At 40.1% G+C, this 24,525-nt stretch overlaps 1 protein-coding gene across 2 annotated transcripts; it reads right to left on the reverse strand.

Moving 5' to 3' along the window:
- Positions 1-858: 858 nt before the first annotated feature.
- RAB3IP (RAB3A interacting protein) lies at positions 859-24,509 on the reverse strand. Of its 2 annotated transcripts, none has more exons than XM_075274431.1 (11): positions 24,392-24,509; positions 11,872-12,135; positions 10,562-10,817; positions 9,171-9,266; positions 7,761-7,838; positions 6,701-6,901; positions 5,450-5,578; positions 4,951-5,063; positions 2,076-2,175; positions 1,926-1,995; positions 859-1,253 (listed from the first exon to the last, which is right to left on the reverse strand). In XM_075274431.1, the coding sequence occupies exons 2-11, from the start codon at positions 12,111-12,113 to the stop codon at positions 1,171-1,173; spliced, it is 1,368 nt and encodes a 455-aa protein (XP_075130532.1). In that variant the 5' UTR covers positions 12,114-12,135; positions 24,392-24,509; the 3' UTR covers positions 859-1,170. The 2 variants fall into 2 exon arrangements, with proteins under 2 accessions (XP_075130532.1, XP_075130533.1); XM_075274432.1 differs by lacking the exon at positions 24,392-24,509 and adding an exon at positions 14,488-14,527.
- Between the last annotated feature and the right edge of the window lie 16 nt (positions 24,510-24,525).

The raw sequence follows: 24,525 nt of genomic DNA on the forward strand, positions 1-24,525 counted from the left end.
CAGGACCGCTTAACTTATGTCACTTGACCCAGGCTACCTAGCTAAGGGAGGATGGCAGTGACCTTGAGTAAACTTTGTAAAGTAGTGCCCCCCCTCTATCCATATTAAACTTATCTCCATGAAGGCCAATAATAAATAAGACAACTCTAAGACTGGGTTCACATATATCAATATCAACAGGCTAAAAGTGCCGCAAATCTAACCTTTTTTGTCCAGTAGTTTCCATTTAAAAGATTAGACACCGAACAGATTGTATTATAGTCAATGGGGTCAATTGGGCACCATTGGGTGTCTGTTGTATAAGTGATCCATGTAGCCACAGTTCTGATGCTCCAACGAACCAATACAATGGACACATGGGCGAAAATGTGAACATAGCCTTACCCAGATACCCACCGCTATCAAGGGTGTGAGAAAGAGCCAGTTTCAGGGCAGTCCATGGTACCCTCTTCCCTGGGGTTATGGGAAGTGAAAGGGACAGGAGAATAATAAAATGTTCTCCTGCACAGTTGTTGAAGTGCAAGTATATATACACCTTATGTTGTCTACAAGATTCCTGGTTTTAAAATAAGACACTTACCTAGCAGTCCCTCCTTGCATACTTTTCAGGCTGGTAAATCAGGCCAACACAGAGTTTTGCAGATGAATTTGGTCATGTGAATTTGGGTGAATTCATAGCATACCCTCCAGGACATACACCTCTGTAGGGGACAGTGAATGATGATGTGCATCGTGTGGACACAGAATATAAGGGTGACCACACAACTGCAGCTCTTTCCATTCACTTCTACAGGAGTTCCAAAACCAGCCGAACATACACACTCAAAAGCCCTACTAGTACACATATACAGAAATAAGTAAACTTCAAACTACCGTTTATTTCTTAAAATTTGGATGTCACTAATAATTTACAGATGGAATGCCTGTAAATGCTTATCAGAAACTCAGCAGCCAATAGTATCAGGCGCACACAGGACAAATCAAGTTCAGAATACCACATGAACTCTAAGTAGTGCAGCTCACAAAGAACAGATTATAGATATGTTGTGATATGTAGTTGGTGGCTTACACACGCAGATCCCTGTGTTACCACTACCCATCTGGATTTCTGTTTTCATGGATTTAGGCAAAAAAAAAATAATCATAGTCCAGATATATTATTTTAGTGTCCTAAAGTTCTTCTTTGAAAAATCCAAGCTTTGCTCGAGACATTTCCTTTCTCAGCTGCATGATTTCCCAGAACATCTGATCAGCTATAAAATAAGAAAAAAAAAATACAAGTATTCGTATATATAAATAGCGTTTAAGTAAAAATATAGTTTTTAAAATATTTTTAGTCCAAAGGGTTTTTCCACTGCTAACACAGTGGATAAATGTCTGATCAATCTGTTACTTTTGGAATAGAAATACTAATTTGGCAATTAAATCTGCATCATTACAGTGGTCTTTTTAACTGAGTCATGCATGATGTTAAGGATGCTGCCCTCTAGAGGGCGGCATACAGAGTACACTGTTCTCCTAATTAAATCCTGGAGAATAGATTTGCATATTTTTTTTTTTCTTACACCAGAGGACTGATTGACTACACCTCCAACAATCACGAGAATCTGAGGCCCAGTATGTCCTATGTGCATGAAGCGGTGTGACTACCACTCTATTCACTTTTATGACAGAGATTGCCATTCTGAAAGTCATATAGAACTGAACTGACAGGCGGCACTCCAGGACCCCATTCTTATAAACTGAGTGTCTCAGCAGTCCAATCCCCAGAAATCAGACACTTCTCCCCTTTCCTGTAGCTGTTGCTAAGTGTTAAGAGCAGGATTTTTTTTAAATTGATACCAATACTGGAAGACAGCAATAAATTAACAAAACAACTTTGCTCTCAATATTGTTTAGTCCTATAGAACACAGTATTTACTCACCATCTTGCTGTTTTACAAGTCCTTGATGGATGTACCGAATATATGTGAAAAAATTACATACAGAGGTAATCTGGTAAATAAAGTATAGTACGTTAGTACACAAATTTAATAGAATGGAAAAATCAAAATATACATTCTCATTATACTCACCCTATATCTACAGCATGGAGAAATATAGTAATAATTGCTGGAATCTCCAAGTTTGATTCTGTGCTTACAAGATTTTGTTTGACCACTCAGAGCACATTTTCTGAAAAACAAAACAAAACACATAAAATAGTAATATAAAGTAAAAATTAAACAAGGTTTAGGCAATCACAATAAAGACTGCTTCAAGAGAGTCTGTCAGCAGTAAATTGGTTATAATTTCTACAGTTTCCAAATAGGTCTCTGATACTGAACTTTGTAGCCCGAGTTTCATGTAAATCGATAATTTTATTCATATGAGTGGAAGAAGCTTTGTCCAGGAATCTAGAGCAGAGACCAAAGACCAGGCAAGCTAAGGCCAAAGCATGTTTTTCCCTCATTTTAATATTACTAAAATTGTAATTGACATGAAAATGGGGCTCTAAATCTGAACAGAGGCATATCGGTTACCTGTGGCATCTTCTCTACAAGGTACTGGGATTAGGTTTATAACCAATTTACTGCTGACAGACTCTCTAAAAGCAGAAAAATCTTTTGAAGAGTTCATTTTATTCAACAAAGAAATATATTTGAGTATTTAAGTCATTTCATTTCAGAAACTTAAGAGTCCAACTATAGATCCTTTAAGGGCACTCCTAATGTACAAAAAAGGACTTCTTTGGTCTAAACATTATAAGTGGATGTATAGTTCGCCAAAAATTACACACAGAAAAAGAACAACATAGAAATGTTATATTAGCCACCAACAACTCCCTAAAAAACACTGAAGGAAACCGATCACCTTTTGCCATATTAAACTAAGGGCATCGTGCTGCAGATTAATGTATAATGATTCCAATCAGGTTTCCATTTTTATAAAATAAAGCTCCCCTCCATAGGCAAATCGCATTATGTGATCCATTGTATCCACCCAGTGCAACTGGCATCCCTTTTTTTAAAGACTTCAGCACATAGACTGCTGAAATCTAGCACTTCTAACCAAAGAATAAGGAGAGTTCACATGTAGGAGATTTCAGGGACACTGCTTCTGATCCCTTCAGCAAAGGAGAATGTCACTCACAGTGAGATGTGAAGTTTTACAGCAGAGATTCAGTGACTGAGGCGGGGCAAAGACATGCCCACATGACTCAAGGTGTGTAATTTACATACTGAGATGGACTTTATAGAAGTTTTATTTTATGTAAACCGGACAGTGTAACTGGGAACAGGACTTGAATCACTAAATGTAAACTGCAGCAGTGAGATCCTAGATTAATAAAGGACAAAGTTGTAGCTAGAACAGAAAGCTCAAATTGACCTTCCCTTCCAGCAGGACAACTAGAATATACAGTAGGCTGCCGTCATTGGAATCCGTATTCTTCTGAGGGAAAGGCAGACATGCCCTTCAGAATGTTGACTTCTCAGCGGCTGCACTGCTAGGTTCAGTTATATTACAGACAGGAAAGTTACATGTCAATTGTGGGGCAATCCCTTTATCATCTATCCACAGAAAAGATGATAAATGTCTGACTGCTAGAGGCTCCACCACTGGGACCCGCTCCAATGACTCAAGGAGGAATCTGAATGCAGCAGCAGATGTGCATGTGCCCTAGCGACTATTTAATTAGATAGGCCAGACTAACCTGAATGTAACACCCTTTTCCCCCATTAAACTTTGTGCCTCCGTTTCAGATATAAAATTTATTTCACAGCATGTATAGGCGCACCATGGAGCACTGAGGTCAACCTCAATGCTCCATACAAGTGACAGACAACAAGTGGTTAGGCTAAGGCCCCACGGGACGATCTGCAGCAAAATAAATAAATTAAAAAAAGCACTGCGGGAAAACAACATGGCGGCAATGAAATGCAGTTTTCCTCCACGGACTTTCAGTTACAATTAAACCTATGGGGAAAATCGCCAGTGTTTCCAGCGTAATTTTTTTTTTTTAAATGTAGATTGTGAGACCCATATAGGGATCACAATGTACATTTCTTTTTCTTTTTTTCCCTATCAGTAAGTCTTTATAGAATGGGAGAAAATCCACACAAACACAGGGAGAACATGCAAACTCCTTGCAGATGATGTTCCTGGCGGGATTCGTACCCAGGGCTTCAGCGCTGCAAGGCTGCAGTGCTAACCACTGAGCCACCGTATTGCCCTGTTTCCACAGGTATATTTGACATTCTGAAATTTACAAAACCGTGCCGGTTTTGAAAGTCGCAGGGTGTTCGCACCACTATTTTTACCGCAAAGTGGGCATGGAATTCACTAGAATCCCATCCACTTTGCCTGTGCTGCAAATTGCGAGCTTTCCATCCTGAGGGGCCCCGGCCTAAAATGGGTTTTCCAGGACAATGATATTGATTATTGTAGCTGCTTTACTACCTATCCAAGCACTGCACCATACACCATATAGTGACTGAGCTGGGAACTTTAGCTCAGTCCCATTACATAAATAGGTCTGAGCTGCAGCATTGACTTGTGACTAATGGACGTCACTGGCCTGAGAAGTGGAAGTGAAGCTCGATATTATAAGGTGGTCCGCAGTCAGGCAGCATCCAATGATTTCAATATTTAGTAAAATACCAATGTTTAAAAGATATCCTTTCACCACTTCAACAACTGCACTTCATCACTCTGACATTGACTTTCTAGACAGAGAGCTCTGCATCATACCCACCAAGCACATAACAAGCATATCAGGCATCAAACTAACTGCACTGATTCCACTGAGAATTACAATGGAATCAGAAGAGTGGCGTCTATTAAAGGATGCAAAGGAACTGGAGTCAGTGGTGAAATCTCCACCTTAAAGAAACAAAATGAACCATGATACCATCTTTGGACAGTTTTGCATATTAGTTTATCAAACTTTACCTTTATTTTATCACTTACTTTGGTCCTCCACATTCAACAGCTGAGGCTTTCACAAATCGAACAGGCTGAAGCCCAGCAGGCTCAATACTCAAAGTGTTATTTTCAACAGCGTCAAGCACTGCTGCTGCCAGCTACAAGATAAAAATAGCAGTGTCTTATTAATAACATATAATCAATAGCATCTGCTACTCACAAGGATTTAGAAAAGCCTTCTTTCACATTATGGAAGCCAAGATGTTTCTATTTGGCCTCCCCGCCCCCTAACCAATAAAGAACAGTCATAGCCCTAAATACTGGATCCGTGATGACAGTTGTTCCATCAGAAATTTATTCCAAACAGTTCAACATTTTTTTTTAGAGAAATTTAAAAAATATTTTCAATTCAAAATAATTTTCCTGGAAAGACAATATTGAAGATGAAAGTCAAGATGATGTTATCTTCTGCAGGATAAAATATTCTGATTATTACAACGACTATAACAAGAACTAAATCAACCTGAAGGAAGGAATTACCTACCTCATTCTTTGGAAATGCTAAACAAGGACAGATGTCCTCCTGATAGATCCTTTTCAAAAACTGACATTTTGGGTCCATCAGTGGCTCTTCCTTCCATGCTTTGAATTCATTGTAAAGTGTTAAGTCAGCCTGTAATATCGAAAAAATAAATCTATGAAATCTCTGAATCTGAACATTTATACTTTCTAATCTATATAAGGTTATGTATAGACAGTATGGATATACTGGAATTACAAGCAAGAAAACCTAAAGCTGGAAAGTGCAGAATATTTTACCAACTTTGTGAAGCAAGTTATAAACCTGCAGCAAGTAAAATTATATTGGGTCATTTTACTCCTGTAAATGAGTGGGATGAAATGTGCCCCTAGTCTCAGGTGCTCCCAAGTGAGGCTTCTTAATGTTCATTACCGGAGAAGGAAGACTGGTAAAAAGGAGGGCCGACAGGTTTGCAGCCTGAGAGAGACAAAGCACCTCTGGGAGGGTTTGCACAGTTTTGCTGCTACTTTTGATAACGTGTTTGTTTGAACTGCTCTAGGTTAGTAAGGTACGCTGATGTATAGGTAGAGTCGGACAGGCTTAGGTTTTCTTTTATTTGCACGCTGTTTTGTGCAGAAGCAACTGAATAAAACACCCCTCGAGTTTTAAACCTACTGCCTGTGTGAACTGTGTCATTGCCGCCCGTCCACTGACAAAGGCAATACATCAGAGTAGTAGGAGCTTAGTGAGTTAGAACATAAAATAGGTTTGTGGGAAAAGATTCAGTGTAATTCAAGATGGAAGTTCTAGTAGTGAGCCTTCCCTCCATGACTGTGCATACGGTATTTGTTCCTATCATGGATCTGGCACAGCCATAGACAATGGATGTGTGAGCCCGGGTTGGACAGTGACAACTTCCTTGTTTTTTCCTGCTTGCTTGCTTGATATATGTTCAGAGCCTCAGACCTCAAAAACACCTCTAGTAAATATAGTAAATTACATACAGTTATAACCATATAAACAATCCCAAGACAACTGATGCACCAATTATATCATCATGTGCTTGGCTGGCTTTATACACAAAGTTTCTGGTTGTATAGCTATGTATTGAGTTTATTAAAAAAAAAAAGCACTTACAGGGATTCTGTAGACATAAAATTAGTTAACAATTGAACAGCCAGCATTAGGAAAATATATTGAAAGTAAGGTAAAAGGAATACATTGGTGTTAAAAGTATTCCGAAAACAAGAGATTAAAAAATATTATATATATTACCTCCTTACATTTCTTCACAATTGGTTGCATTACAGTAAGGTCCAGAGTGCCTCCTCCCATAGCACTACTTGTGCTTTTGTTCCTTGCATGGCCTTTCTTGAATGGAGTCTTCCCACCAGGTTGTAGCTCTTTTGTTGGAGAGGTTGGGGATGTAGACAGGAGAGACTTAAGGGCTGAAATTTCTGCTTGCAAGGCATCTATCTATTAAAAAAAAAAAAAAATTATTATTGACAAGAGACATGAAAAATAAAACACAATTAACCAGTGCCACTCTACCTGAACTATATACAGTAGTTACTGGTAGATATTTGACATGATATAAACAGGTCAGAAATGCAGGCCGGAGATACAATACAACATCTCCAAAGGCTATAGAACGACAAGGTGCAGCAATACCAGACTCTAGTGTTTGCTGATTAAAGTCAGTCTAGCTGCATATATATCATGGTAGATGGTCTTGACGAAATAAGAGGAATGTATTAAAACTTAATTAAGCTAGTCTTAATTAAATCCCTAACTGGAACGAGATGCACCTGAATTACTAAGAGGCTATTCATCAAAATATAAACAGACCATATATCCAAATAACCAATGTGATTTTGGTTTGGTTATCACAGTTTTCACAAACTGCAATTTCGTTTCAACTCAAAACTTCCTAACCTGAACTGCTGTTATATTCTGGGGTCCTTCAGACCCCAGGGTACAATAAGGGAGGGCCATGGGAACTAAGCAAACCTGATCGCCATTGAGGTAAAATGTCCATCTATGCAAGAAAACTGGCTTAAATGAGTTAGTAAATTCCCCTCAATGTTTCCAATATGTATTGGCTTACATTTAAGACTACTTGTAATTGGTTATTACAACTAGTCCATAGAGTTATGTACAGAGGTCAGACGCACAGCTGGCCCAATGAAAAACAAATGTATATTACAAAAAAGGAGCTATCATTTACAAGTCTATGAAAATCTATCCGTAAATAAATGTGAAACAGATTATAAAGTGGATGCTTCAAACAAGAATCAATAGGTGGAAAGAAGAACCAGAGCATTTTAACATATACCTTTCCCTGTGCTTCCTTAAGCTGCTTCTCTGCTGTAGCCTGTTTTACATTTGCTTCCCGAACCATTTTGTGTGCCTCCTGTAAGCAATACAAAATAGACAATCAATGCCCCACACTTATTGGCATCAGTACAAGAAGAATAGCAAAATTGTGTCTAACTGTTCTGATATTAAAGCACATTGTCAACATAAAAATGATAAATAGGTGAAAATCTTCTAAGACATTGAAAAAATATCAATACAATATTAGCACATATAATTCTAACGTTGTATACAGGATATTTCTGCAATAGTTAATCGGGGCACCCATCAGGTCAAGTTAATACCAGAGTACTTTATGTTTTCATAGGAAGAGGTCCAAACCTTATAAAAGTTATTAACAGCGTCTAGTACAACTAGTTTTTGTAGCAGAAAAGCACCTGTCTTTCTTTAGGAATTTTTTTTTTTTTTTGTTACGATCTAACAATAGGACTTCTTTGTGCGGCCGAGATTCCATTTACCAATCATAAAAGAGGATACTGGGTTGTTTTTTTTTGCCAAGAACACAAACCAAATAAAAATTTTGAAAGGTTTGCAAAGTCCAAATATTTAAAGAGGATCAGTCACCAAGTATAAAATACTAGATGCCAAATATGTTTTGATTCTTTGTTGTGCCCCTGAACAATTTGGCGATTTTAAAAATCCATCCTTTAAATAGGTATGGCTCCTGGTACATTATATGTTAACTAGCTCCCCAAGTGGGCAGTAACCCTTTATTTTCTATAAGAAAAGAGGACAGTGAGTTCAAAGCTCACGTGTATTGTGCTTATTTTTGTCATTTATTCATGTTACGTATTTAAATTCTCAGCAATACCAGGGCTATTCATGGCACTAAATATATTAAATAAGAATATAAATATTGCCAGTATTGTTCATCCTTTGTACGACAGTGTTATTTTGATCCTGTTAGAAGAATCCTTTCAGAATTTTATAACAGTAAATGAAGAGCTGTGCTAAAATATAGGCTTTGATACCCTGACGTATTCACTGGATATGTCATATTTACCCTATTATTTCAGAGCTAGAAGACTGTGGTGTAGATATTTTAAGACCTTAGCAACGCCTATGTGTTAATGTGTAGGCAGTATTGCTTTTATTTTATATAATTATAAGCTGTAAAAACAAAATTTAACATGGTGAGGTTCAGCTGTATACTTATCACCGTAACAGTATTTTGGTAGCTCTAAAGTATTACCAGTATTACTAAAGTGTACTTGCGACATCAACCCAGAAAATACTGTTCAATTTGGAATTAATATAAACCTGTGTATGTGGTAATGGTCTATGTTACTAATGTAGTTAGAAATCAAACTGTGTCACAAAGAATTAAAGTGTTGTGCAAGACAATTCCTTATCCAGTAGAATCCCCTACCTCAAAAAGACTGGCCGTTAGTTCTTCCAGTTCCTGTCCCAGTTGGTCCCGCACCTTGGAAAGTCTTTCACATTCTTCATCTTTCAATTTAAGCTCCTGGGAGGAACAACATGTAGTGGTAAGGCTATTGAATTTATGTAACACATTAACGTATCCACGTGTGTAAATATTAAACATTATTAACCCTGTCAGCACAGAGACACTTTGTCCTTGAACGCCTCACTGTGTTCCAACAGCTATAAATGTCTTAAATATCTGCTACATAAGTGACTTAAGAGAAGTTGTGCTATTGAATAATTTCACTTGAGGGATGTATATCTAAGCATTGGGCCATGTCTACCATTGGGTCTATGTCTACCAATTGTAAAAAAAAAAAAAACCCTTTTTGTTATAACAAGTTATGTTCATAGATTTTTTTTATATTTTTTTGTTTTAACACATTCACAGCATAAATGATAATTTTTTTGGGAGTAAAGACTGGATTAATGTCTTATATTGTTTTGTCTTTATCTGTACTATAAACAACTTTATTACACTTCACTTATGCCAGGTTCACACTTCAGTTTCCAAGCGGACCCCCCCGCCCCCATCCCATACGGAAACCTAATCCGCTTAAAAAAGTGGCTACTCTCAAAACCCGCGGACCCCATAGACTGGGGTAGGCAACCTTTGGCATTCGAGTTGTTGTAAAACATGTGGAAGCTGGCGATCATCAGAACTTTTCTTTAAACATTTAACCCCGACAATGATGGGGGGATTAGTTGATGGGGGGGGGGTGACAAAGGAAGTCACCATCCTTAAATCACTCAGAAGCCATGGTCACTTTTGATTTCGGAATTTAGGAGTTTAAAAGGAGCTACTGCTGATCTTCAGACAGCCTTGGACAGCTGCCACCAACAAGCAATGGAATGAACACAGCTTTTGTGTCAGTCATCAATATTCCATACATTTAAGGAATTAGTCCGTAACTGCTGTTTTTCAGCAGTGTAAAGCCAAACTCTGTGCCACCAAGTCTATACAAATTATATTAAGGACAATATTAATGTATTTATTACACGGTGGTACAGACTCAAATTGGATGTATATTAGTTGAACAGGCTGATTTTGACAGGACCAGTTGACCATGTGAATGGAACAATCAACTCTCCCCTGACAGTAGATGCTGTCGGTTGGATTTCATCTACATGACTGTTACGTTCTCAGGTAGAAAAGCCACTGCCGGAGGCATCAGGCAGCTAGTTTATTCTCTACACTCAAAACCTGTGCATGTGTTGGGTAGTCATGCAAGGTAGCTTTGGACCAGAAGAGTCCAAAGCTAATTGGAGTGTATGGCCATATTTATGGTCCAATCAAACACATATTACTACTAAAAATGGATGCATAATGATTACTCTTTGAGCTTTAGCAAGTTCCTCTTTTAGTCGCTCATATCCTTTCTCTCTGACTTCTAGTACAGATGGGCTCCGTAAACGGGACAGGCTGTCTGTACTCCAGCTAAAGGCATCATCTGGCCCATCTATTGCGTCCGTCACGGCTCCCTGCAAAAATTCTCGCTCTGCTCGATTGCTGTCCTTCCTTCTTCCATGCTTGGAGGAACATGTCTGACATCCAGAGGTAGAACAAGATAAATTGTCTGTTATGCTGGTGCTGTAAATGATATAAAAATATATATAAGTCAGCAAGTTCAGAAATTTACTAAGTGGCTAAAAAAAAAAAAAAGTTTGGGTTTTTGTTTGTTTTTTTAATGAAAATAACACAGGATAAGTGTCCGGTGGGGATCTGTTGCAGGTACCCCCACGGTTCATAAGATTAGGGACCCTTGTGAACTGCTGCTGCATTTATCAGTAGGAGTCCCAGCATTTATACCCTACTGATCAGACAGTTCTCACCTATAAGTTGTTACCTTGGCGTAAGCCCCTTTCACCAGGGTGAAGCATATTGGACCAGAAACACAAATAGGTCATGTAACGCTTTTGTCCCTATGAAAATTTAGGCCTCTGTTGCGGAAAGTTAATTTATTTCACAATATGCAAATTAGCAATCTGGAACCTAGAGAGTGACGCTGTTGCTCAAAACTGCTATGCCCACACTGATCTAATATGCTGGTGCGAATGCAAGAACAATATTTTAGAATAGCTCCCTACAGTGTCACTCAAAGAAGGGAGCGGAGAAGGATGGCGTATTATAAAGCTGTTTAGAGCAACTGCACTGCCCCGAGTACTCCATAGCTTTCAATTCTATATGTTGAAATAAATTTAAATCTTGGCAATGGAGGCGTGAATTTTCATAGAAAATATTTTTATTCCATGGGAGTAAGCAATGAAAGTTCCTTTTGAAAGATTTTAAAAACTTTGAGGTATTTCTTATAAAAAAAAAAAAAAAGTGAAAATTTTCACTATAAAGTGTGAGGAAAAATATATCTTTGTGCCTAGTTAGCCTGTGGAAATAAATATAAAAATTGAGAGTCCTCAGTAGTTGATACCTTAATGGCTAACCAAAAGGATGACAGACTGCAAGCTTTCAAGGCCACTTAGGTCCCTTCCTGCCTGACGAAGGGGCCTAAGCAGCCTCAAAAGCTTGCAATCTGTCATCATTTTGGTTACCCATTAAAAAAGATAAACTACATATATTTCATATACAATGTAAAACATGAGGAAACCAAAATCTCCTTTAACATGATTCCTAATTTCCTGTGCCTTACCTTATCCCTGTAACGTCCCGACAGTTCAAATGCCTTGGAGAAGAATAGACAGGCTGTGTTGGTAAGTCAGATGCATTTAACGTGTTTGGTTGGCTAGGGTTTGAGCTGACACTTAAATGTCTGTAAATGACATTAGGTGAGGTAGTAGTTTCCTGAGGTTTTATATCGATAACACCAACATCTGGAGTTGTGGGTGAAGCAAGATTCACTTCGTGAAAGCCTTCAAGCGGGTCGCTAGCCATAGTAAACGCATCATCCAGAGACCTGGAGACAAAAACCACATCATTAATGGGTGCGACAAACAAATTCTGTTTAATTAACGGAAACTTCACATAGGTAGACCACCATTCTCAATGGTGGCGACAGTGCCCAGCATCGCCTTCAAACTGAGGCTTGATAAATATGAAGTAGCACAGAGCTGCCAAAAGGGGCAAGAAACTAACTAAAAATATACAGGTTCAATGAACCTGGCATTTCTCAAGGATTTTTTTCCTGCTTGTAGATGTGAGGTTCACCCATTGTCACCACATCATGGAATGTACCAGAAAGAAAATACAATAGCACAGTTCACATAGCATAATAAAGAACATAAATTCCATTCTGTCAAGGGCAGAGGCTTATCTACTTGCAGCTTGATCCTTATTAACAGTAATGCTCTTTGGAGCAGCCAGTTAATGGCGTCCAAATCTCACACCAACAATGGGAGCTTTACAAATGGAAAAACACTGACATACCGTTTTAGTATCATTGCATTAAATAAAAAGCTACAATTATTATCAGAACTTCATTTCCATGAGATCTCAAAAACTACATTTATGATAATTCATACCAGCAAAATTAATTTTGCAGAATACAGGGCAATTTACTTAGAAAAGGGAATGCGTAGATTAATTGTATTTGTAAGAGAACAGACCAGAAGACACTGACAACAGCAATGTACAATTGCAATGAAAAAAAAAAAATGTAGTTGAGCACATCTTCATAAAACCAATGTTTATTTGCATAAAAACAGAAGTAGGAGAAACTGCATGCTACACAAACGACCTTCAGACTAATACACATGGGCCTGAAACTAAAAGATATTTGTAGCAGTTTCTCCTATTTTTTATGTACTAAAACATTGGTTTTATGAAGATTCCTGGATGTGCTGACCTACATTTTTTCATTATGTTCACACGTCACAGACTTCTAAATGCATTAATAAGAGGATCCACAGCAGAGATGTGAGGCAGATGCTCAGATTTCTGCTGCAGGTGAGTAGTTTATGTGCAGGATCCACACTAGGATGAGCCCCATTCAGTGAGCTAATCCACAGGTTTTTATGTGCTGAATCTGGAAGAAGAATGAAGAGATAGTTTACAAAGCAAGTACACGGATTTTGAGACTGAGATTTTGCGACTGAGCTAAAGCATGGCTGTGTGATCAAATGATGTGATGTCACTGCTTGAGAAGAGGAACTCTTTCTGAAAGAAAGTAGACAAGTCTTCTAACCCTGGATAATCCTTTTAAAAGTGAGACGGTCAGCAGCAACTCAGATAGATGGTCACAGTCACCTGATCTCACCTTTTTTCCTCCCATGAAAATGCATGCCTCCATAGCCAATATACACTTATTTCACAATAAGAAAATGAGCAATCTGGGGCACCAATGGAAGCTACTTTATTCCAAATTGCTACAGCCCATATTACTCTGATACGCTGGTGGAAATGTAAGAACACAGCATAACACCCAGCTCCGCCACACAAAGGAGGGTGGTGGGGAAGGAGGGCATATTAAATGGGGCGTAGCAGTTTGGACCAACACAGCTGTCCTCGATTGCTCATTTACATATTGTGAAATAACGTAATATCTCAGCAATGGAGGCTTGAAATCTCGTGAGGAAAAGGCGCTACATTCAGGTAAACCTGACCTGAGGCCCCATTCACATGGGGCAAAATGGTCCGGATTTTGACACGGAATTCACGTAAAAATCCGGCTCAAATGACCGCCTCCTATTGAATTCAATGGGAGCCGGTCATTTCCTTTTTCCACGAGCGGAAAAAAAGAAGCAACCTGCCCTATCGTCAAGACAATTCCTTCGGACTAAGCCCATTCATTTGGGCCTACTCCAGAGCGGGAAGCCACGACAGTTGCGGCAGATGCATTTTGGTCCTGATTCTGACGCGGCTTCCCGCATCAAAATCAGGAACAAAATACGCGGTCACTAGCCCGTGTGAACTAGGCCTAAATTTGTGCTTGTTTAGTCTGCTTCACCCTGGTGACAGACTTCCTTTAAGGCAGAGGTCCCATGCTGAAGAAATGCAGCTTTTTTTGCTGCGTTTTTTTTTTAAGCCAAAGCCAAAAGTGGATTGAGTAAAAGGTCGAAGTATAAATCCTTCCTACATATTTTCCATTCCTCTGATACCATACTAGGTTTTGGCTCAAAAATCTGCAGCAAAATCTGAAACAAAAAAAAAAAAAAAACAAAAACATGTTTTTGCAATGTTAGGCCTCAGTCTAAAGGATTTGGTGCAGATTCTAAACCATTACAAGGTGTTATCCAGGATAAAGAGGGGGACAAAAAAACCCCCCACAACTGACCTGTTCCCTGGTGATCCAGAGTCTCCCACAGCATACCAATATTGCTGTTCTGGGGTCTTGTTTTGGTGGAAGTCCTCGCCACAGCCTCAGTAAAAGGACTGGGAAGTCACCTGTGAGGTCCTGTGTCCTCTCTTTAGTCAGCCGATTGGCCTTAGCAGTCACATGAGCGAGGACTTCTGCCACAAGACGACCCTGGGGGCATCAGGACCAGACTGTGGTGGGAGACACTGGAGCACTGCGGACAGGAAAGTATGGACCAACCCCTTTAACAAGTGAACAGGCCCCAAAAGAAAATCCACATTACAGTGAATTGGAACTTGGCTGCAACTGCACCACAGAGCTACCTGGAGTTGACTGCTTCTGGCTCCAAACATGGTCCAGAAACTAGCTGATTTATGAGGGTGCTGGGCGTCCGTGTTTGAGAAGCACTTAAAAGAGGAACCTCCAACAAGTCCAGCTCTTTACATCAATTAATAGCTGATGCTCTGCTGATTCCAACACGGTTGTAATTTTTTTCCAGCCCCCACTGTTCCCAATCAATCAATGCTGTTAATTTTGGTGCCTGATAGGTTATTTAGTCTCTGTCAGGAAGGCGGTGTCAGGCAGGAGCAGACAAGGAGTGTGATTCTGAGCTCTGACACTGGCTGCCTCTGAATGGAGCCCTGAAGCTTAAATAACACATCAGGCACCAAAACTAAGTGTGCTTGTTGCTCGGAAATGGTGGGGGCTAGAAAGAAAATTGCACAAGAATCAGTGCAGAAGTGCATATTAAAGAGATCCTATTATTCAAACACTTTTTTTTTTTTTTTTCTGACTACCACATCAGAATAGCCTTCTCCGTTCGCCTGTAATCCCAGTTTTTGTTGGTATGCAAATGACTTCTCTCGTAGCATTGGAGATTACAGGCGAACGGCGGCGCAGAGAAGACGACAAAAGGTAGGAGAAGAATAGCCTTTCTTAAGGCTATTCCGACGTGGTAGTCAGAAAAAAAAAAAAGTGTTTGAATGATATTATCCCTTTAAGGCTCCATTCTCACGGACTAACGCACCGCTCACTTAGACACATATACACGTGTCAGAGAGCGGCACCTCAAAAAGATCCCATTGATTTCAATGGGTGCAGGCATACGCGCACTACACAAAATCAAAGCCTCCCATTGATTTCAATGTGTAGCGCGCGTATGCCGGCACCCATTGAAATCAATGGGATCTGTTCTGAAGTGCCGCACTCTGACACGTGTATACTTGTGTAAATAAGCGGCGCATTACTCAATGAGAATGGAGCCTAACACATGCTAAGAACCTGAATTGCACAGGTGGTGAAAGGTCCTCTTTAATGAAAGTCAGTGAATAGAAGTGACAGCTAGAAATAAATGAAGGAATGATCACGATATAATCCCCAACCTCTTTCTTCCCTTCTCAGATGGGCTCAATCGGTTTATCCACTGCTCTTTCTGTGCCTAGTGTATTGCAACTGTCCCTTTTTAATAATCTAACACATCACTACAACAACAAAGACTCGCACTTGCTGTCTGCGGCAAGTCATCTACAACAGACACCACACTACAAGGAGATAAATGACCATACCACAAATGGAGGGTAAATGTTGCTTTAAGTGAGCAAGCAAGCAATGTGATGAATGTAACCTTCTGCATGGTGAGCTCTAGGAAATGCTCTTCTCATGTTGCAGTAAATTACTTTTGATAATTATCCTCGCAATAGAAAAGCAAAAAAATCTGTCTTAGTCGGGGTAAAATTACACGGTACTAAAGCTTCTCATGCATCTTTAATACCTTTCTAGTGGGAAGATGTGAGCAGAAACACAAAGGCGTCCTATAAGGACAATACACAACAGTTGCCAGATAGAAGGATCTCATAGCAGATACCAGTGCAAATATCCAATAACAAGAACAAATAAATTGGGACTCATTTGTATAAACATTAAGGTAAATATGAATGTTAATGTCGTATAACTTATCACTGAAAAAGGCAAAACCACTAACTCACTGCAAGATGCAACCAGGCCCAATATTATATGAGGGAGGTCACAAATGCAATATACTAGTGAACATCCACTGACACCCCCATCATCCATGTGAGTGGTAGGTTACAGCCTAGAGCACCTTTCATCCGAAAACTGCTTCATTATCAAACATCAACTGTAGTGTTTAAAGAAAGTATGATGAGATGGGACTCCAGGTACCCACCCTACAGATTTGGGCTAGAGAGGCATCTACCTTTTCTGCCCAGGAGGTCTCTGCAGCCCTGGTGGAGTCAGGCTCACTCACCTAATAATAGCAGACGATAAGGCTTTAAACCCTCTACGAGGACCCTGAAATTATCCTCATCCACGATCCACTCTGAAGACAACTCAAGGTATCCAGTTAGACAACTTGCATCTAAGCAAATAATATTCCAGTTCTTTCGGGGGACTGAGGGTTAGGGCAGAAATATGGTAGAAGCACCTCCTGAGACCTGTGAAAATCTGAGTCTACTTGTTAGTGTAAAAAACAAGAGCGGTCTCAGAACTACTCTGTTTTTAAAAATATTAGTGTAAGGAAAATGGGCAGAGAAGGCCTAGATTTCTGAAATCCTCCTAGCAGAAATCACAGCAAGTAAAAGTAATTTGAGGGATAGAATTTTTTGTGAAGGTCTACTGAACTGGAAAATAAATGTCCAAGGGGACTTTCTTTTTGCTGCCTAGCAGGGAAGAAATTCTTCTCAGAGTCCCCTAAATTTGCCTGTCAAATTTCAAGTTGCCTAATCCAGGGATGGGGTATTGGGCTCTGAAGGAGAAGATCTCCATCAGGGAGATCTCTTCCAGTTAGGAAAGAGTCCATTGAGGAAATTCTATAACTTTTCATTAAAAAACAATAATATTTGCCTCTCAATACTGGTCTGAAATTGGCTAACCCAATTGGTTGGTTGATGCATTTCATTTAATACCTGCATAACTATAAGAATTACTTGTGAGGGGTGACGTTTAACCCTTCACAGACATTCGCTATACATACCAGTCAGACAGTATCTGGCATTTCACACAGCAGAAACCTGCTTACAATGTTGGATAGTCCTTTTACTTCTCAGGTGGCATAGTCAACTACCACCACAGAATGAGATGTTGTTTTAAGACGTACAGGACGCTGTTCCTGGTGGCGGAACGCTGGAACTTACTGATCAATATTTCATGGAACAACCCCTTTAAAATGACCTAAACCCATACACAATGTTACTAATCTATTACAATTCATTTTACAAGAAAGCACAGAGATCTGTAGAGATTTTCACAGAATCTATAAAAGAATCTCCAACAAACTGTTAGAGTAGCCATAAGATCATCATAGTCAAAGGAACGTTTCAATATTTCATAAGCACCTGCTAATAAAACATACCCTAATAAATCAGTAGATTATAGTTTAGATGCATCATAGACATCAAGTACAAGTGACATTACAACTTCCCTATACATTCCCCCACTAAAATTCGCATTTGCATCCTAGGAAGTGTAAGTGAATTTGCTGCAGAAGTCAGTAGCTGTTCCCTGATGGTCAAAGATTTTCTACATCTTCAGATGTTCCTGGCAATCGCTACCCTCAGAGGATACTGCAATAGTCTCATTTTCTAAGCCAAGATCCAATACACAGCACAGATTCTGCCAAAAAGATTAAAGGAAAGATGATGCATTCTAAAAGCTTTTAGAAGACTACAGTAAAGCCAATCCTGGATGCCAGGAGACAGTCAATATTAATAATTATTAAAAAGCTTTGGGCTACTTTATGTGATATCAAAACAATTATGTGCAGGGCAGAACTCTCAGGGGGCGTTCACACTACCGTTGGATTCCGTCAGCAGTGCGTGTAGCTATTGTCAGATACAAGATTTTACCAATGGACACTAGCTGGTCCGTCTGAAATTTCCATTCATTTCAATGGGTTTTTATCTTGTGTCCATTTGTGTCTGTTTACACCCATGTCCTTTTTTTAAGCTGACAAAAAAAAAACAAAAAAAAACAACACACTACATGCAGGACTTTTCTGTCCATTTGAAAAACGGACAGCAAGTGTCCGTTATTTTTTTTTATTTATTTTAACATTGAAGTCTATGGGTAACAGACAGTAACTGATAGCCATCAGTTACTGTCCATTATTTTGTGTCTGTTTATTTTCTGGCATGCTCAGAAAGCATAAACAGCAAAAAAAAAAAAAAATGGACAGTATAAAAAAAATTAAATGGATCAGTTTAAAAAACTGAGACATTAACATCAGTTACACTGGGTTCACACCAGCATTCGGTGTCCGTACTCAGGTTTCCATCTTCTGCCGGCAGAAGACGGAAACCTGTCAGACCGTGTCCGGCCGTAAGCGCCGGTGACCGTTTTATTCTCTCCGCGGCAAAACCGTTTTTATTTTTTTAAATGGACATAAAGTCCTGCATGTCCGACCTTGTGTCCAGTTAGAAAAAAAAACTGTTTTGCCGCGGAGAGCACAAACTGCTCACGGGCACTCACTTTTCAAACCCCAAACAGGATACTGTAAAATGCAGCACTTTTTCCCCAAACATGGGACCTTATCTGTCCATGCTCACGAGTGTGATTTCCACAGATCTGTATGTGAGCTGAGAGTCTGTGCTGCAAAACCCAGGACGGGTGCTGTTCCAGTCTGGTATCGCGGCCGTGCTGGCTGAAGCCCAGCAGATGCATGGACGGCGTACAAATGACATCAATGTGACGACCGTAATGTTCAAACATAGGGGGTGGCTCGCACACGTTTGTGTGCATGCTTCCTTAGACAGACCCCACACACACTACAGAAAAGCTGTGGATTTTGTTGCAGACCTTGCTCTGATTTTTCATCTAAAGCCAGGAGTGAATTTAGAAAAAGTGAGACTTATAAGAGCTTCTCTTGTATTTCACCATTCCTTTTGAAGCCACTATTAATTTTGGCTTAATAAACAGAATAAGGGCCCCTTCACACGGCCCTAAAGAGGAACAAAAAAATTACACACAGCTTTGCCTCAATGTGTGGCCTCAGTTCTAAATAAGGTTGTGCTGTAATGGACCTGAACATTTTGGTTGTGCCCCATTCCCAAGAGGTAGGCAGGAGCCTATTCTGAATTTCAAAGACTAAAATAAACATTTCCAGAAGTAATGCATAATTATGAACTGTTGCTGATCTAGGCAGCCAAAAAAAATTAAATATAATCATAAGTCCACTTTCAAATTTCCAAAACCGGTTTAAGAAAACGAAAGCTACAATGTGCTTGGTTGCTAGAATAATTTGTTCCCAAACCACCCCCAACTTCCCCCAAATGTCACTGTCTTATTAGCACAAGATAATGTGTCTGGATTTCTTAGAACAATAGTACGGCCATAAATTCCATTGTGACCTCAGGTTTAATGGGCAAACTTACAGCATCATAGAGCCCTATGAGGTTGTAACTTTGGTTTATTTGACCTACAATCGTAACAGAATTTGTGGCCATATAATCACGTTTGGGAAATCCAGATGCATTACAACTGTGTGCAGGGGGCCTTACTGTGCCACTACTTTGGTTTCCCCATCACATTGTGTTAGGGGCTGTGGTGCTAATAAGACAATGCCTTCTGGGGGGGCTGAGAAGGCTTTGTTCTAGCAACCAAGCACAGTGTAGCCTGGAAAATATGAAATTGGGCTTATAACTGGATTCCATATGCAACAAGGACGGATTATTTTTACTCTTGGTAAACAACGCTCAATACCGGAGTTTGTGAACAGTCGAAAGTTCAGTAACCCATAGAAACCAGACACCAGAATTTACTAGGCTACACTGAGCCAAGTAGTGCTTCTTAGTTACTGCTGAATAGTGACCTCCGCTAGTCTCTATATTATTCATTGACATCCATAGACGGCAATGCTGAGCATCAGTTTACATGAGCAGAGGCTACCAGAATCAATATTTTATGCTCTTCACTTATGGCTACTAAATGTATCCATGCTGGTACAGTGCTTACTTTAATGTTACTTTGGATCCTCCAGCTGGGTTCCTTTTTCAAACAGAAGGAGCCTTATTTCAATGGCTACAAATGGAAAGCCTTTTGTTTTGCTATGTTTTGGGGGGTTTTATTATTATAATTCTGCTGATGGATCAGAACAATAAAAAGGGCAACGGTACTGTGAACATGGCGGAAGGAATAAAATAAAATTATAGTTTATATTTTTAAGTATACACTGCAGATTATTTATGAGAATGAATTCATTATACCATTTTGTATGGATTAAGAAATAGAATTATTCTTCCAACTACATCTTCTCAATTCTTTAGCCTGGAGTATCCCTGGTAAAATTCAGGACACTGTCAAGAGTAGCTGCCCTGAATATCACATAAGCAGGAAAGCTTCTGACACGTGTGTGTGTGTGTATATATATATATATACACACACACTCACCGGCCACTTTATTAGTTACACCATGCTAGTAATGGGTTGGACCCCTTTTGCCTTCAGAACTGCCTCAATTCTTCGTGGCACAGATTCAACAAGGTGCTGGAAGCATTCCTCAGAGATTTTGGTCCATATTGACATGATGGCATCACACAGTTGCCGCAGATTTGTCGGCTGCACATCCATGATGCGAATCTCCCGTTCCACCACATCCCAAAGATGCTCTATTGGATTGAGATCTGGTGACTGTGGAGGCCATTGGAGTACAGTGAACTCATTGTCATGTTCAAGAAACCAGTCTGAGATGATTCCAGCTTTATGACATGGCGCATTATCCTGCTGAAAGTAGCCATCAGATGTTGGGTACATTGTGGTCATAAAGGGATGGACATGGTCAGCAACAATACTCAGGTAGGCTTTGGCGTTGCAACGATGCTCAATTGGTACCAAGGGGCCCAAAGAGTGCCAAGAAAATATTCCCCACACCATGACACCACCACCACCAACCTGAACCGTTGATACAAGGCAGGATGGATCCATGCTTTCATGTTGTTGACGCCAAATTCTGACCCTACCATCCGAATGTCGCAGCAGAAATCGAGACTCATCAGACCAGGCAACGTTTTTCCAATCTTCAATTGTCCAATTTCGATGAGCTTGTGCAAATTGTAGCCTCAGTTTCCTGTTCTTAGCTGAAAGGAGTGGCACCCGGTGTGGTCTTCTGCTGCTGTAGCCCATCTGCCTCAAAGTTCGACGTACTGTGCGTTCAGAGATGCTCTTCTGGCTACCTTGGTTGTAACGGGTGGCTATTTGAGTCACTGTTGCCTTTCTATCAGCTCGAACCAGTCTGGCCATTCTCCTCTGACCTCTGGCATCAACAACGCATTTCCGCCCACAGAACTGCCGCTCACTGGATGTTTTTTCTTTTTCGGACCATTCACTGTAAACCCTAGAGATGGTTGTGCGTGAAAATCCCAGTAGATCAGCAGTTTCTGAAATACTCAGACCAGCCCTTCTGGCACCAACAACCATGCCACGTTCAAAGGCACTCAAATCACCTTTCTTCCCCATACTGATGCTCGGTTTGAACTGCAGGAGATTGTCTTGACCATGTCTACATGCCTAAATGCACTGAGTTGCCGCCATGTGATTGGCTGATTAGAAATTAAGTGTTAACGAGCAGTTGGACAGGTGTACCTAATAAAGTGGCCGGTGAGTGTATATATATACACACACACACAGCAAACCAGCAGTGGATTTAATCACAAATATTATAAAATCTCAAATACGAGAGTGATGCAAAGATTATAATTCTACACGTAGCATTCCTCAGCAATTATACCTAAGGGGAAACAGTCTATATTTCTGTAGGTTTAAATTGACATGCTGCATTATCTAAAACCACAATGGTTTTGGAAATCGCAGTGTGTCCACTACATGTGTTTTTCTACAAAGTGGGGATGAGATTCACTAGTGTGTGTGTGTGTGTGTGTGTGTGTGTGTCCATCTCTGAAAGTGATGGTATTTTCCTACCATCACTTTCTGGATGTACCATAACTTTCTGTAATACTTTATACAACAAGGCAACAAAGAACAAAGCTGTACAAGAAAACAATCTGCCCCAGGGGACACGGGGCTTAAGCATCGCTGCAGCTTTATTTTATCCTTGGACTTGGTAGGGATCACAGTAGTTGGATCCCCATCTTTAGAAAGTGAAGGCACATTCCAGCAATAGGTCATCACTTTATGATATGATGAAATCCCTTTAAGGTCAAGGGGATTTACCTGCCAGTATCTGTTAGAAATTCAATATCAATATCTGTCCTAGCTCTGTTAATGGGAATCTATGTCATTAGTGTGAAGAAAGCCTAAAATACTGTTTGCCAGCATACAGAGCAAAGTGTCTACCATAGCCACCAGATCTCCACTGAATTACACAGCAGAGGCCGAGCAGCATTGCTGGCGTTCTCCACTGTCATTAACCCTTTAGATGCCTCTGTCAAACATGCCATTTGCTCTTGCTGTGAATGAGGTCTTAGCAGTGGTAGGTTCAACTTCCAAAACACATGGAAGTGAGAGTAGGTATCTGAAAGACTGCCCCCAGTGCACCAACTACCTAGTTTTATAACACTTTAATACTGTATTACTTCACATCTACAACAGTGTCATTAAATAACAAACAAATGTAGCTTGTCACTGTAATGTGCTCCGTAAGATGATTGTCACAGTTCAACATGCTTGTGAAAGACAGTAAATCTAGGTGCTAAACAAAAACTATATAAATTTGGCATCGCTGTCATTTTACCAAACCACAGAATATAGGCAACATGTCATTTTCTCTGCACAGTGAATTCCATACAAAAAAACAAAAAAAACTATCTACAAAAAAAGAAAAAAGGGTCACAAATGCAGTTTTTCTCTAAACCCGCAACATTCTGATTTTCTTTCCAGCTTCCTAGTATAGTGTATGGAATATTAAATGGTACCATTACAAAGTACAAATTGTCCTGCAAAAATGAAGCCCTTATAGGACTGTGAACAAGAAAAAAATAAAGTGGCAACGGGAAAGGGTTAGTGCCTGAAATGCTGCTAGGAAATAAAAAGATTTTAAAAAGTTTAGTTACACTATAACAGGGCCCAGGCCACACCCACAGGTAATGAATATAGGGGGACAAGTTTTCAGGCTGTGTTTACACAACACTTTTTTTTGCATGCACTACTATATCAGCTTTATGATTAAACATATTATGCTGTGGTGCACTGGATGTTATCATATAAGTGAGATGTATAGTAAGGTTACATTCACATCTGTATCGGACTATCTGTTGGAACCCGTCGCTGAAACCATCGAAAATCGTTGGGAGAAAAAAATTCCTGCATTGAAGACTTTTTTTCTCCGCCACTTTTGGTTTCAAAATGGCGGATTCCATTATAGTCAATGAGGTCTGCCAGGCTTCATGTGTAACTGCTGTTTTAGCGGTCTGCTGGTTAGCCATCACTAGTGTGAACCTAGCCCAACATGTACTACTCATTGCTGAATTCAAAAGTCGCACACAATTCTTCAGCAAAATGCACTGTGTAAACTCTGCCATAAAAAGGTTATTGCTGTGGTGTATTGTACACTGCTATGCTGTAGATGTGTCCATGCGGTGTCCCCTATAGAACTACTGGCAAGGCTGGATTGTTAAAGTGCCACAATGATATAGGAGAGTGCCAGATCTACTTGTATGCTGGATTGGATATACTTGTCTGTGAAGCACTTTAGATATGTACAGAGCCCTGACCAGAGGAGGTGCAGGTGAGCGCTCCAGCTGATGGCTGTTCTTGGGTGACTTCCTTTCTGGGACACTACCCAGGGCACAGACGCCCTCTAGGTCACCCCTCTCCCAGTAGGGCACTGACATGTAAACATGGAAGCTCCTGCTCTGCACTCTCACACAAGGACAGGCGCCCGTCCATGGCAGCGTCACACTGAGCAGAAGAGCAGGTGCCACCCCAAGCCCCTTGTGCAGCTCACACTCACCAGCTATTACCACCCGAGTAAAGATAATCCACGCCCGTGCCCGCACTGCACGTCACCAACAAAGACGGACAGGTGCACAATGAGAACCAGACTACATGTCATCCAGAGGCCCGGTCACCCTGCGCTACTGGTTA

The sequence above is a fragment of the Leptodactylus fuscus genome, chromosome 5 (assembly GCF_031893055.1).
Source record: "Leptodactylus fuscus isolate aLepFus1 chromosome 5, aLepFus1.hap2, whole genome shotgun sequence".
In the NCBI taxonomy this organism is placed as follows: Eukaryota; Metazoa; Chordata; class Amphibia; order Anura; family Leptodactylidae; genus Leptodactylus; species Leptodactylus fuscus.